This window comes from Halyomorpha halys, unplaced genomic scaffold, assembly GCF_000696795.3.
Source record: "Halyomorpha halys isolate HHAL.00 unplaced genomic scaffold, Hhal_1.1 Scaffold64.1, whole genome shotgun sequence".
NCBI classification, from domain to species: domain Eukaryota; kingdom Metazoa; phylum Arthropoda; class Insecta; order Hemiptera; family Pentatomidae; genus Halyomorpha; species Halyomorpha halys.
In genome coordinates, this window is record NW_027116348.1 from 1,241,262 (window position 1) to 1,252,835 (window position 11,574).

General features: G+C 32.3%; 1 protein-coding gene across 2 annotated transcripts in view; it reads left to right on the forward strand.

The window, feature by feature from the left end:
• Positions 1-11,574, forward strand: part of LOC106692638 (glutamate receptor ionotropic, NMDA 3A) — a 553,673-nt gene that overhangs the window by 215,075 nt on the left and 327,024 nt on the right. For both annotated transcript variants that reach the window (XM_067053147.1, XM_067053148.1), the window contains exon 4: positions 3,859-4,108. In XM_067053147.1, the coding sequence (XP_066909248.1) occupies positions 3,859-4,108 (250 nt within the window). The remainder of the gene's footprint in view (positions 1-3,858; positions 4,109-11,574) is intronic.

The window sequence follows — 11,574 nt, forward strand, 5'->3', positions numbered from 1 at the left end:
AATAAAAGAAATAAAGTTTTGAGACTATAATTGGATAGTATTTGAGTTATTTATTAAATAATGTTATATATTAATAAACTAGATTTTTTAAAAAAAATAAGACAGATATAAAGTAAAATCTTAATACTTTTAAGTTTAATAAGGTATGCCATACAATGAGAGAGAAAAACTTTATTTAAAAAAAATGCAGTGCCACTTAACTGCATTAGGTTACTATACTACATCTAGTTAGATAATTGTATATTAATCTTATATTACATAGGCATAGAAACTAAATATTAAAGTACGTAATAGTATTACATGATGTTTTTCTAATTGTTTTAGTTCTTTAATATTTTCTTCTTTTTTTATATATATATTCATTTTTTTTCATCATTTGTCTTTTTTTTAAAGCATTTTTTGCTTTTTTTTTTGCTAATAAACTGGTAAAAATTCTTCAACCTTAATGCCTGGCGTTACTTCACTTTTGATAGGCCGGTTGGATATTGTTTGTGGACTGTATTGAAATTAATTGCAATGAAAATTAGTTTCTAAATTTATTACATAACATTAAAATTTTATTTTATTTTTTCATGATATCGAGAGCTCTTAGTTACACAGGTATGATAATAAAGCTCACACATTCTCAAGAATTTTCCTGTATAGCATAATATATAAAGGCCTCACCATAACATTTCATGATTTACGGTGTCGAAAGCATGCCTACGATCTGCGAATAGCCGAAATACCTTAGATAGTTTAAGTCTCATGGCTATATTTAGTACAAAGAACTTAAATTGCATGCGATTCATTTCTCATGATAATAATTATATTATATATTATTCAATAGATTTTTAGTTTATTTATAAAGTTCATTTTTTACATTATATATGAGACATTATGAATAAACGATAATTTTTCCTATCAATAATTAATAAATTTTATCAGTTAGTTCGTGCCAAAAAAAAAAAAATATATAATACAGTTAGAATATGGTTTCAAAAATCCCATTACAAATCATTTGTTCGCCTGTCAAGGCTTTTTAAATAATTTATGCTTTGACACAGCCAATCTCACCAATTTAGGAAGTCATTATTCCAATAAACAAATGTTATAAATTAATAGTATTGATAAAAAGTTAGTGATAAATATATATATTTTTTTAATCATTTATTTATTGTTATTTACAACTATATAAAATGTATACAACAAGTAAATTTTCTGTAGGTGAAATAGTGACATGATACAAACAAGTGGAGAATCTTCCCATTGATAGAACTCCAATAACATTTCTAGAGGAGAAGATTCCGAGGCCATCTTCTTTTCAGACGTCTAGGAGGGTTATTAGGTATTGAAGGAGAAGCCAGGTTAAAACAAGTGGATTTGGGTGGTTGGGAAGTTTTCCATGGAAGGAATGGTATATGGTTTTGGCCAAATCGCCAACATATGGAGCATTGAGGTCATGATATGATAAATATAAAATACTTTTTTCATTAGGAGAGTCTTTGTATTCTAGCAATATCTTATTCAAAATTGAACTCTCTTGTTAATTTATATAACTTACGATTGTTCTAAAATAAAAATTTAGGCTATTTTATTATGGGTCCATCATTTTGAATTAGTATATTTAAAAAAAAAAAAATTAATTTTCCAAAAAATGACATTTTGAATTACTTATTATTAAAATTTCAGATACAACTGATTCAACTAAATTTTTCAAGTAGAAAAATGGAAGTGAATTTCGTTAGCAGCTTCCTTTAAGAACTGTTTTGCATAAAATAATTTGTCTCCAAAAAATAAAAAGTCATCCTTTGTCGTTACTTTGAAGGTTGTGATTTTCGTGGGTGAAAGATTCCTAATATTTTACAGCTTAGGTGCTTAGTGCTATTGGAATTATATAAAATTCATCATTATAATATAATAATATAATTGGAAACGTATTTTCATACACCCTCTAATCAGTTCGGTGGAGTTCAACTTTGATTCATTTGCCTGTTGAATTGTGTAAGGCTCTATATGGAGAATCGTTCTATAATGTAGCAAAAATTATTTCATTTAAAAACTGAATATTAAATGTTAAAAAAGTAAATAAATTAGCATTTACTTGTATTTTTTTTTTGTTTTTTTTGGTGTTTTTGGTTACTCTATCAGGACATAGTGTAATTTATCTCTCATCAACTTGGTCCTCAGTGCCAAAGGGGGTACATGAGAGAACAACGTGCTCCGCGGTTTGTGGAATCCTATAGCTGATGCATAAGGAATCAAGGAGCTGGCAGAACTTTGAGTCCGGTACTATCGTACATGTCGTTTCCAATTTTGAAACAGCTGTAGGGAAGAAATCCGTTGGATGACCCCTCTTTTCGGATCTACTTTTCCATTCTCCTAATGATATTTCTAGGAAGATTCGCTTCTATCTGTTTGGGTCTACACTGATCCTCACTTTAGGTTCTCCGTTATAACTACCAAACAACCCTCTTTACCTTGTGTCGGAAATTGTCTTCCTAAAGTCATAGATTATCTTTATCCTAATCCCAGATACGTAACAACCACGCTGATTTTTTTTTCGGATCCCTCTAAAATAGAAAAACATGAAATTAGTAGATTGCATTACGTATGGTTACATAACTCGAATTGGTTACTACCTTTTTCTACCATTGGTACTTGAAGGTGTACAGTAAGATACTTATCTGGTATTCTAGTGTGTTATTTGATAATAAAAAAAATGGAGGTAAGGGACCTCCTCGTGATGATTAATCAGAGAAATAGAAAAATAAAGCAATTAATAGTTATAGATGAAAGATAATAGTAAATAATAAAAAAGAGTCAGACTCGAAAAAGTAGTAGGAGAAGGGGAGGGGGTGCAAAAGAAGGGTTATAGGTTAATGTTAATTGGGTTTTTGGAACCTTTCCTGCCCTGCCACCTCGCAGGAAGGGGGTGGGGTGATTGTTCGAAAGATTGAATTGAAGGAAGGGTAACCTCACTGATACGTATCCTTTCTCCTTTTATACTGAGAATAATATGATAGGCGCTTGAAACCGTACCCATCAAAATAAAGGCTGGAGTCTAGACAGCTGCAATTTTCAACTCCTTCGCCTTGTTCTTTTTCCAACCAGCTTCTTCTTTTATACTAGCTCACCTGTTCAATGCAACTATTACGGCCAGGTCATCTACTATAACATGGCCAGAAGCCGATCGTCTCATCGTCAAACACACTCGGAACAACTTGTCGAAGACTATTTTCCAGAGAGCAGGACCAATGACAGAGCCCTGCGGGTAGCCACTTTCCGCTGTATTTTATATTTCATAGAAGTTGTCTTGTCATCGAGTTAACACTTGAAGAGAGCGTTCTAGTAGCTAGACACAACACATCATTTTGTAATTGCTGGAATACGCTGGGCCATCAAGGTGGAAGATATGTTGAACAGGATGGAGCATAATATACTTCTCCATACTCTCTTCAACGTTACGGCGCACCCTTATCAAGGCGTCCGTGAACCTTTGGCCTTCAGTGGATTCTATTTTTGTGGAAGGCGCCTCGTTCTTGAGAAAACTAAATACTCATATCACACAGTTTTTGGGATTAAGTGCAGGCACGAGAAAATGTGTCTGCCCGCAAACGATTCACAATTAAGTGCAACTTCTCTAGTTTGTAAGCTTACGTCAATTGTATCTCGCCTTTCGTCAGTTAAAAGCATTACCTTCTTGATTATACAATGAAATCAAATATTCCTTTATATTACATTAGTTTTTTTTCTTTTTCATGTACTCATTTACTAATAAATGTGGATAAAAACATCCATATTATCGTCATTTAGTTTTATTTGATTGATGTAATTTGAATACATATTAATTTGCTAATTTTTGGTACTGGATTACAGGACATACGTTGGAGTGGTGTATCCGGAGTCGGAGGCGGGCCTGGGGCGAAGCCTGGAGCGGGCGCTGAGCGGGGGCCCCCTGCGCCCACTTCTCGTCCCCGCCGAGTCCGGCCTGGGCGGGCTATGCGAGGCCTGGTCGGGGCGGAAGGTCGTCGCCGCCATCCTCTTCGCCGCTCCACCGCCGCTAGCACTCGTCCCTGCTTTCTTGGCCCTGCCCAGCCTCTGGATTGGCGGCCACCACTACCTGCAGGTAAAATTATTGTTTAATAAAAAATTTAAATGCTTAGAATGAAGCGATTAAAAAGTAGTAGCTGGTGCAACTACCACTTCTGTATTTGACAATTGTAACTTCCTTCAATATTTTTAAGTTGGAGTTACAGGCCTATTTAAAGTCATGTTAAATTTTAAATGCATAAGAGCTCCTAGAGGATTTGTTGTGCTTTGGATACTTCCTGGCATTTTGATAAAAACAAAGTTTTCTGCTTCACTTAACATTGAAAGTAATTTCTATTCCCAGTTTATAATTTAATTTTGTTGTTGTTGTTTGTCGCTATCACATCGGTGTTTACTTAGTTTAATTATAGTTTACATGCTTTGAAGTATTAAAAGTATTGACTTCCATTCCTGTGATCTGAGAATAAAATTGGGTTTTCTGATCTAATCTTACAAAACATATTCGGTCTAATTTTTTTTTCTTAAAAACCATTCATATTTAGATTAAGATGGCATAGAGCTTAAACTGTTTACCCTTTAATAAAAACACATTAGATGCCTACCAGTGGCATAAACGAAAGTTTGTTAACATATTTAGTTACGTGGAAGGTAGTTACTACTTCACGGTAGTTATATCTATCGTACATACATTTTTCTACATACCACTCCGTGAGAATATTAACTTTTCTTTGGATTTGATTTAATACTAATATTACACCAAGCTGTCTATTATATATTCCCTTACGTCTTAACCCCCTCAATTATAATAAAAGTTAATTTTTTTTTTTTTTTTCCGAACCCTCTAAAACAGAAATAAAATGTGAGTTAGTAGTGCATTACTGTGTAGAAAGAAAAAGTAATTCGTGTTGTGTCTTTCCTTTGATTAATACTACCTTTGGTATTTAAAGGTTACCTGTTATATTTAATTTTACATATGAGCTATCCGTTCATCAGCTGTTTGAGTCCGGAGGTGAGGGGCCTCCTCGTGTTATATCGCATATAATATAAAAATAAAAATAAAAATAAAATACAAATAATAAAGACAATAGATAGTAGTGAAATGATAAGAGAAACAGTCTGAAATCAAAAGAAGTGTGAGGGAGGGGGTTGGGGTGCATCAGAAGATGGAGCTATGAGGTAATGTTAATAGGGTTTTTGGGACCTTTCCTGCCCTGCCACCTCGCAGGAAGGGGGGATGGGGTGATAGACTGGAATACTGGATTGAAGGAAGCAGGGAGACTGTCGAAGAATTTAATGTGTCTCCGTGTGATGTGTTGTTGTACAGTTTCTAACTGTAGTTCGTTATGAATGTGTGCCATGTTACGTCTTTCAAGAGATGTCCCTCGACATATCTTCTGTAGTGTGCTGTTTTGGTATTGTTGTAGTGATTTCAGGGCTGTTGGGTAGAGATAGTGTAGTAGTGGTGCGCCGTGTAGGAGTGATGGTCGTAGTATTACTTAGTATATGAGTAATTTGAGTCTGAGTGACAGCCCTGGTGAGTAGATGAGGTGTTTAAGTTGGTATGATGTTGTCTTGACAATTTGTATTCTGTTCTGTATGTGTGCAGTGAAAGATAGATGTGTTTCTAGTTTAATGCCTAGGTAAGTGAGATGTTTCTTGGTTAATATAAGTTAAATCATTAAGTTCAACCTTTTAACGTATTCATTGCAGATATTGTCAACGAGAATTATTAGCGTTGTCACTGAAAATTATCTTGTGTTCTTTCTCCTTTTCCTAATAATGGAAAACTGAAGGAGACATGGACGAGATAGAGATTTTAACCTTATCTGTACACTACGATGTATTTTGTGATTGCGAGTTTGAAATACATCAACATTAGTCAGTATTGAGCTATCTTCCTGTTTGGTTAAATTGGTTATAGCAATCTGCAATTTTATGAAGGGCGATAGAAAATGGATAGGCCAGTAAATGATCGAAATAGGTAATGGGATTATCAAGCTGCAGAACTGAAATCTGGTAAACATAACCTATGATTTTACTCTACCTAGAAATATGTTTTAACTGATTTCTCTCAGTGAATTGTTATGCAAAAATGATCGAAACTACGACTATGTCTGCCTGGATTTCCATCCGATTGCGGGTGAACGTCCACAAAACTCACAATATGTCAGTCGCAACATTCAAGGTAAATTCAGTAAAAACATAAAATTAGTTATATTTATTTACTAAAAAAAAGAAGGAACAAAACATAAAATATTCTACATATTATAACTAATAATAAATGCAATGGTAAAATTTAACTATGTATGACAACATTAGAGATGTCATCTTTTAATAAAATAAGAAAGTGCAAACCGGATGCATAATTTCTTTTTATATAATTTATTTATGATATTTACAGCTGTATTATAATATATATACAACCGTTAATTTGCTGTTTGTTATAAATGGCATGATACAAACATGCGGAAAGTCTAGAACTCCAATGGATGCATCCTTGAAATCATTTCAATGCGCCCTTATTGATCAATGAGCTTAGTACAGTTCAGTACATTTGATGAATTCCTGAATGGAAATTATCTAAAACTAAAACTGCATACCTCTTTGAGAGGAATCTAGGGGCCCATGAGGAAGTAATGGATCTTAGGCTTGACATCAATATCCAATATAGAAAATTGCAGTTGTGTTGAACTAGCTGAAGTTGTTGCATGTGTTCTCGTTGTTAGATGATTGCATATTTAAGTTTATTTTTCTAAGTTAAGTTTTAACTTATGCTTATTAGGTTAGTTTAAGATATGTGTGTTGAAACTTAAGATGACTCTTCCAATTGTTTCATAAGATTTATCTTCAGGTTTCCGAGGCGGTCTCATAACTCCTGTTGGTATACCGAGTTGAAGTGGCTCTGTCCAACCTCCCGAAGGCAATACCTCCTTGGTGTTTTCCTATTCCAAGTTTTTAAAATTAAAAAAACACCTACACTCTTGATCTCCTCACACTAAGATCATCCGTCCATTCATTAAACACTAGAACCCAACCAATCGATTTTTATATGCCCTTCCATAGAACTACCTCCTATAGCAGACCCTTCATCATACGTACAACCTCCTTCTGGAATTTTCTTTCTATCTCTATTCGTCAATCGCCCATCCTTTCCTTTAAACAACACCTTTTTCTTCACCTACTATATAACCAATACCCCGTATCATTGTGACCTATGTGTTCAGGGATTATTGATTAATATTATAAATTATAATTTAACGTACGTTTTTTTATGTTATTTCAACATGGACACTGAAACTTCTAACTCTAAACTCTACCTAACAATTAATCTTAATTTGTGAACAATGTATTTATGCTTAGGTGACATTTGTCCCAGAATAAAATTATTATTTATCATTTTTGAATTCTTTCATTTCATGTTTTGAAGTTGGGCATAGTTCGGCCGGTGTGATTATTTGCAGCTATGTATAAGGTCTGTTCCCACGTCCTGACTGTCCGGAACTGTAAACAGCTTGCGGAGTAGAGGATTCAGTCTCCCAAAACCTGTACTGCGCATGTTCTGTACAGTACTAGACAGTTATAACCCTTTGGTTAAGCAGCACTACAAAACCCACTAAAAAAAAAATAAATAAATAAAAAAAAATGAATAAATAAAAAAAACTATATTATATTTCATGACAAATTATGAGTGGGGAATATATAAATGGAATAAAAAGGTTCTTAATTTAATCTAAAACGAAATAATAATGACATGGCCAACGTGTCTGAATATATTTCTGCTTTAGAAGAATAATCACAAAACTACAATGTTGTACAATGTAAAATCGACTTTATTGTCTTGGTGGGTTCAAAAATGCATTTATTAGTTTAATAATAAAAGGAGATAATTATATTTACAAATTCGCCATTGCTTCCATTCAAGACAATTGTTTTTTGACAAAGCTGGCAGAGAGGCATTCACGCTCCCTGGCCGAGGCACCGCCGTTCTTACCCCTTCAGAACTCAGTACACCCCTTAAATTACAATTATTAGAAAAAATTGCAGGCCAAGTGGGATGAAAGCTCTCCGAGTTAATTATAAGAAATAAAGCGATCAGTAAAACCATGGTCAACATCCTACCGCAACAGCCGTAGGGAGGAAGTTGCTCTAACCCGCTTGAGAATAGGTTACTACATACTCTCCTCATGCAATCTCACCTGATCTGAAAACTGCCACCTCCAACGTGCAAATATCGTCAGTCCATTCTTACGATTAGACATATTTTTGAAGAATGTACTCACTATTTGCCAACAATAAACAGGATAGGACTGAACCCAAATTTATCAGAACCTCTCACATATAAGGAAGCTAAAATTACATTAGTGTTTTAATTTCTAAAAACACATCGCCTTCTTTATAAATTATAATTCCTCTTCGATTTTTATTTATTTATTTTTTATTTAAATCTCTTTTTTACTTTTATCATGCTATAGGCGTTGATGACCAGAAGGCTTTACGCCTTTAAGCAAAAATCAACAACAACAACAATTGTTTTTTAGAAAGGAAAGTGTGCTATATGTGCTTTGTCTGGAACGATATAAACTCAACAATTAATTATTTCAGCACTACAACGGCTTAAGTATTCTATGTATCATTTTACAATATATATTTATTCCATTTAACATAACAACCTAAATGCTCTTATCGTCATTGCAGCATGAAAAAGATGTTTTAAATTTATTATCTGTACGAATTATTTCGGCCGTTTTATATGTTTTAGAATTATAGCTAAAATACTTAATTACCCAATGAACAGTGACATGGTTTCCTTCTTCTGCAAACCTCGATATATTTTTTCAATAATTTCAGTTAAGGATACACACTAATTATGTTAAATCTTAAAAATTACAATCTACTGTTGATACTTTTTTGTTAAGTTTCGTTCAAATAAACTTTTTCAAAACGTTTTTTTAGTTTTTAATTGTATTCCTTACCCCAAGTTCGCTAGGAATGTAAAATTTGTGATACGTTTTCAGAAGAACAATGACCTATTTACGTAATATTAGTTCATCTGAGACTGGTTTTTGATTTATTGTTTTGTGAATTGAAAGGCCTTAAAAGTTACAATAGAAACTCATAATGTCTATAAACTACTATCATAGAAGTATAAAACTGAATCTATGGGCCATTCTACTAAAATGAATAGAAATTATTTTTCTTTGGATTATTATTGCTCTGTAAAATGTCAGTTTTTGTAGGTGTTCCATATTTTTGTAGCAGCGATATGTGTTTACTGCAAGAATGATGATAAAAAGTTTACTGTTGCATCTTTTTCAAAATGGCTGCCGTATATTTTTAGATTTATTACCAATAAATCAAGTAGCTGATATGGTACAATAACTATTTTATTGTTTATTTAACGAGGCTCATGAATTTGAGCTCTCATAGAGTTTTTTTATGCTCAATAATGTTTGAGATATCGTTTTTCCAATACCAATATATTTTGTATTTCTAAATAACGAAAAATTATTATTTTAACAATTATTACGAAAACTGAAGATTTTCCGTAATTTGTTTTTAAAAGCCAATAAACAACGTTTTGGGAATTCATTTTGTCAAATACCGTGAAAACTATTATCTTTAAGAAGATGATCATTGCAAACTACTAATATAGTGTATTTAACAGCTACAAATAGATTTCTTATAGAAATATGCACATTAAGTTGTTAGAAATATCTAACTCAGAATGTCAAAATCAGGAAAAAATATTGATAAGCTCAGCGAATGGATAAAAATACGTGATATCTATCATACTGTACCCCTATTATCAATGGGATGAAATGTAACATTGATAAACAAATTGTTTAGAAATACATTTTGATTTTTTAAAAACTGTTAGTTAGATTTTGAAAGACAGCTCATATTTACCAGATTATGGTGTCAGGTTCCTGTGTTGTGCACTCCATTAAGGTACATACAAAGATGCATACCTCCAAATACTTGTTATATCACATATTTTCGTAATTTAATCATTTAAATTTTATTAATTTACATATTTAAGACACTATTAACACTCTAAAAGTTACTGGCTATTAACATAAAATAATATGGCGGCCATTAAAAAAATTGTCATATTAAGGTTACGTTCCTTTAGAGAAGCAGATGACTCTTCTGATTGAGATATATATGAGTGTAAAAAATGTTGATAACACGAATCAAGTGCATGGAAAGGATAAGATTACAATATAATTTATGTATTATAAAATGTTTAATTACCCCGCTATATACAAGATTAACATATAGAGTTACTTGGACGTTTTATTCAGGTATAAACCGTATGATAACCATTCAAAGTGCATGCTCTAGTTTTGCGGGGAATGACATAACCTCCTTCACAACTTATATTTCAATGTCACATATCATAAGGGGAAAAGTTTTAACTGATTCATAATAATCGATTTTACGTCCTAAAAAGAAACCTTCTGGCTATAGAAATCTTTCCATTCATTATTTTCTGAAAATTTATTTTATTTTTTTCAAATAATAAGAACAACATTTTGTGAACTTATTTTGCTAAATAGCATGAAAACTAATTACCTTAGGAAGATATTCGTTGCAAACTACTGTATGGTGTATTTAAGGAGATTTCAATATAGCCACTGGGTCATATGAAAGAATAAACTGTAAAATATATATATAAATAAATAGAATTAATTATATGTTTCAAATGAGTCTAGAAGCGAAATTAAAGTATTGTTGATGATCATACCCTTTAGCTTGACTAGTGGACAAAGAATCATTTAGAGTGCATGCGCTAGTTTAGCAGGGATAGGTATGAGCTCCTCCACAACTTATAGTACAAGAGCCGGGAAGAAAAAAAGGCAGTTATCTCATCCCAATTTTTGATTACTTCAATAAAAAGTATGTATGATTACTAGTCAAAATTTATCAGTCTGCCAAGTAGAGGTAGGGGAAATAAAAAATGGCGGCTATTTCAAAACCTTAAAAAAACATTGATTTTTCATTCGGAGCTCTATATCCTTTAACTACCAACACTAGAATATCTAAGAGAACATTATTTAAATAAGAGTAAATTTGCTGAAATATTAGCCCTAAAAGAGCTAATTTACGTCTAATAGTTCTCGGGATATAGCTTTTTAAAAAGGAAAATTTCTTAAAAATCGACTGAAAGATTAGTAATTAGTTAATTTATTTTTAGAAGTCTATATCTATAACTATATGACGTACAGATGTCTATCGGCACTCAAATTAAAGCTAATTTAATGGACTATAAAGAATTTTATCACCTTTACCTTTGTAGGAATAGTAGTTTTCATGATATTTTTTAAAATAAATTGATCTATAGTTGATCGGACAATAAATATGATGAAAAACTTTATTTCAGAAACCATTGGATGTACTGATGTCTGCCAGCGCTCAAATTAAAGCTAGTTAAATTGACTACAAAATAGTTTATTATGTTTATCTTTGTAGGAGTAGTAGTTTTTATGATATTTGACAAAATAAACTCACAAAATGTTAATTTCTAGTTGTTCGTATAAA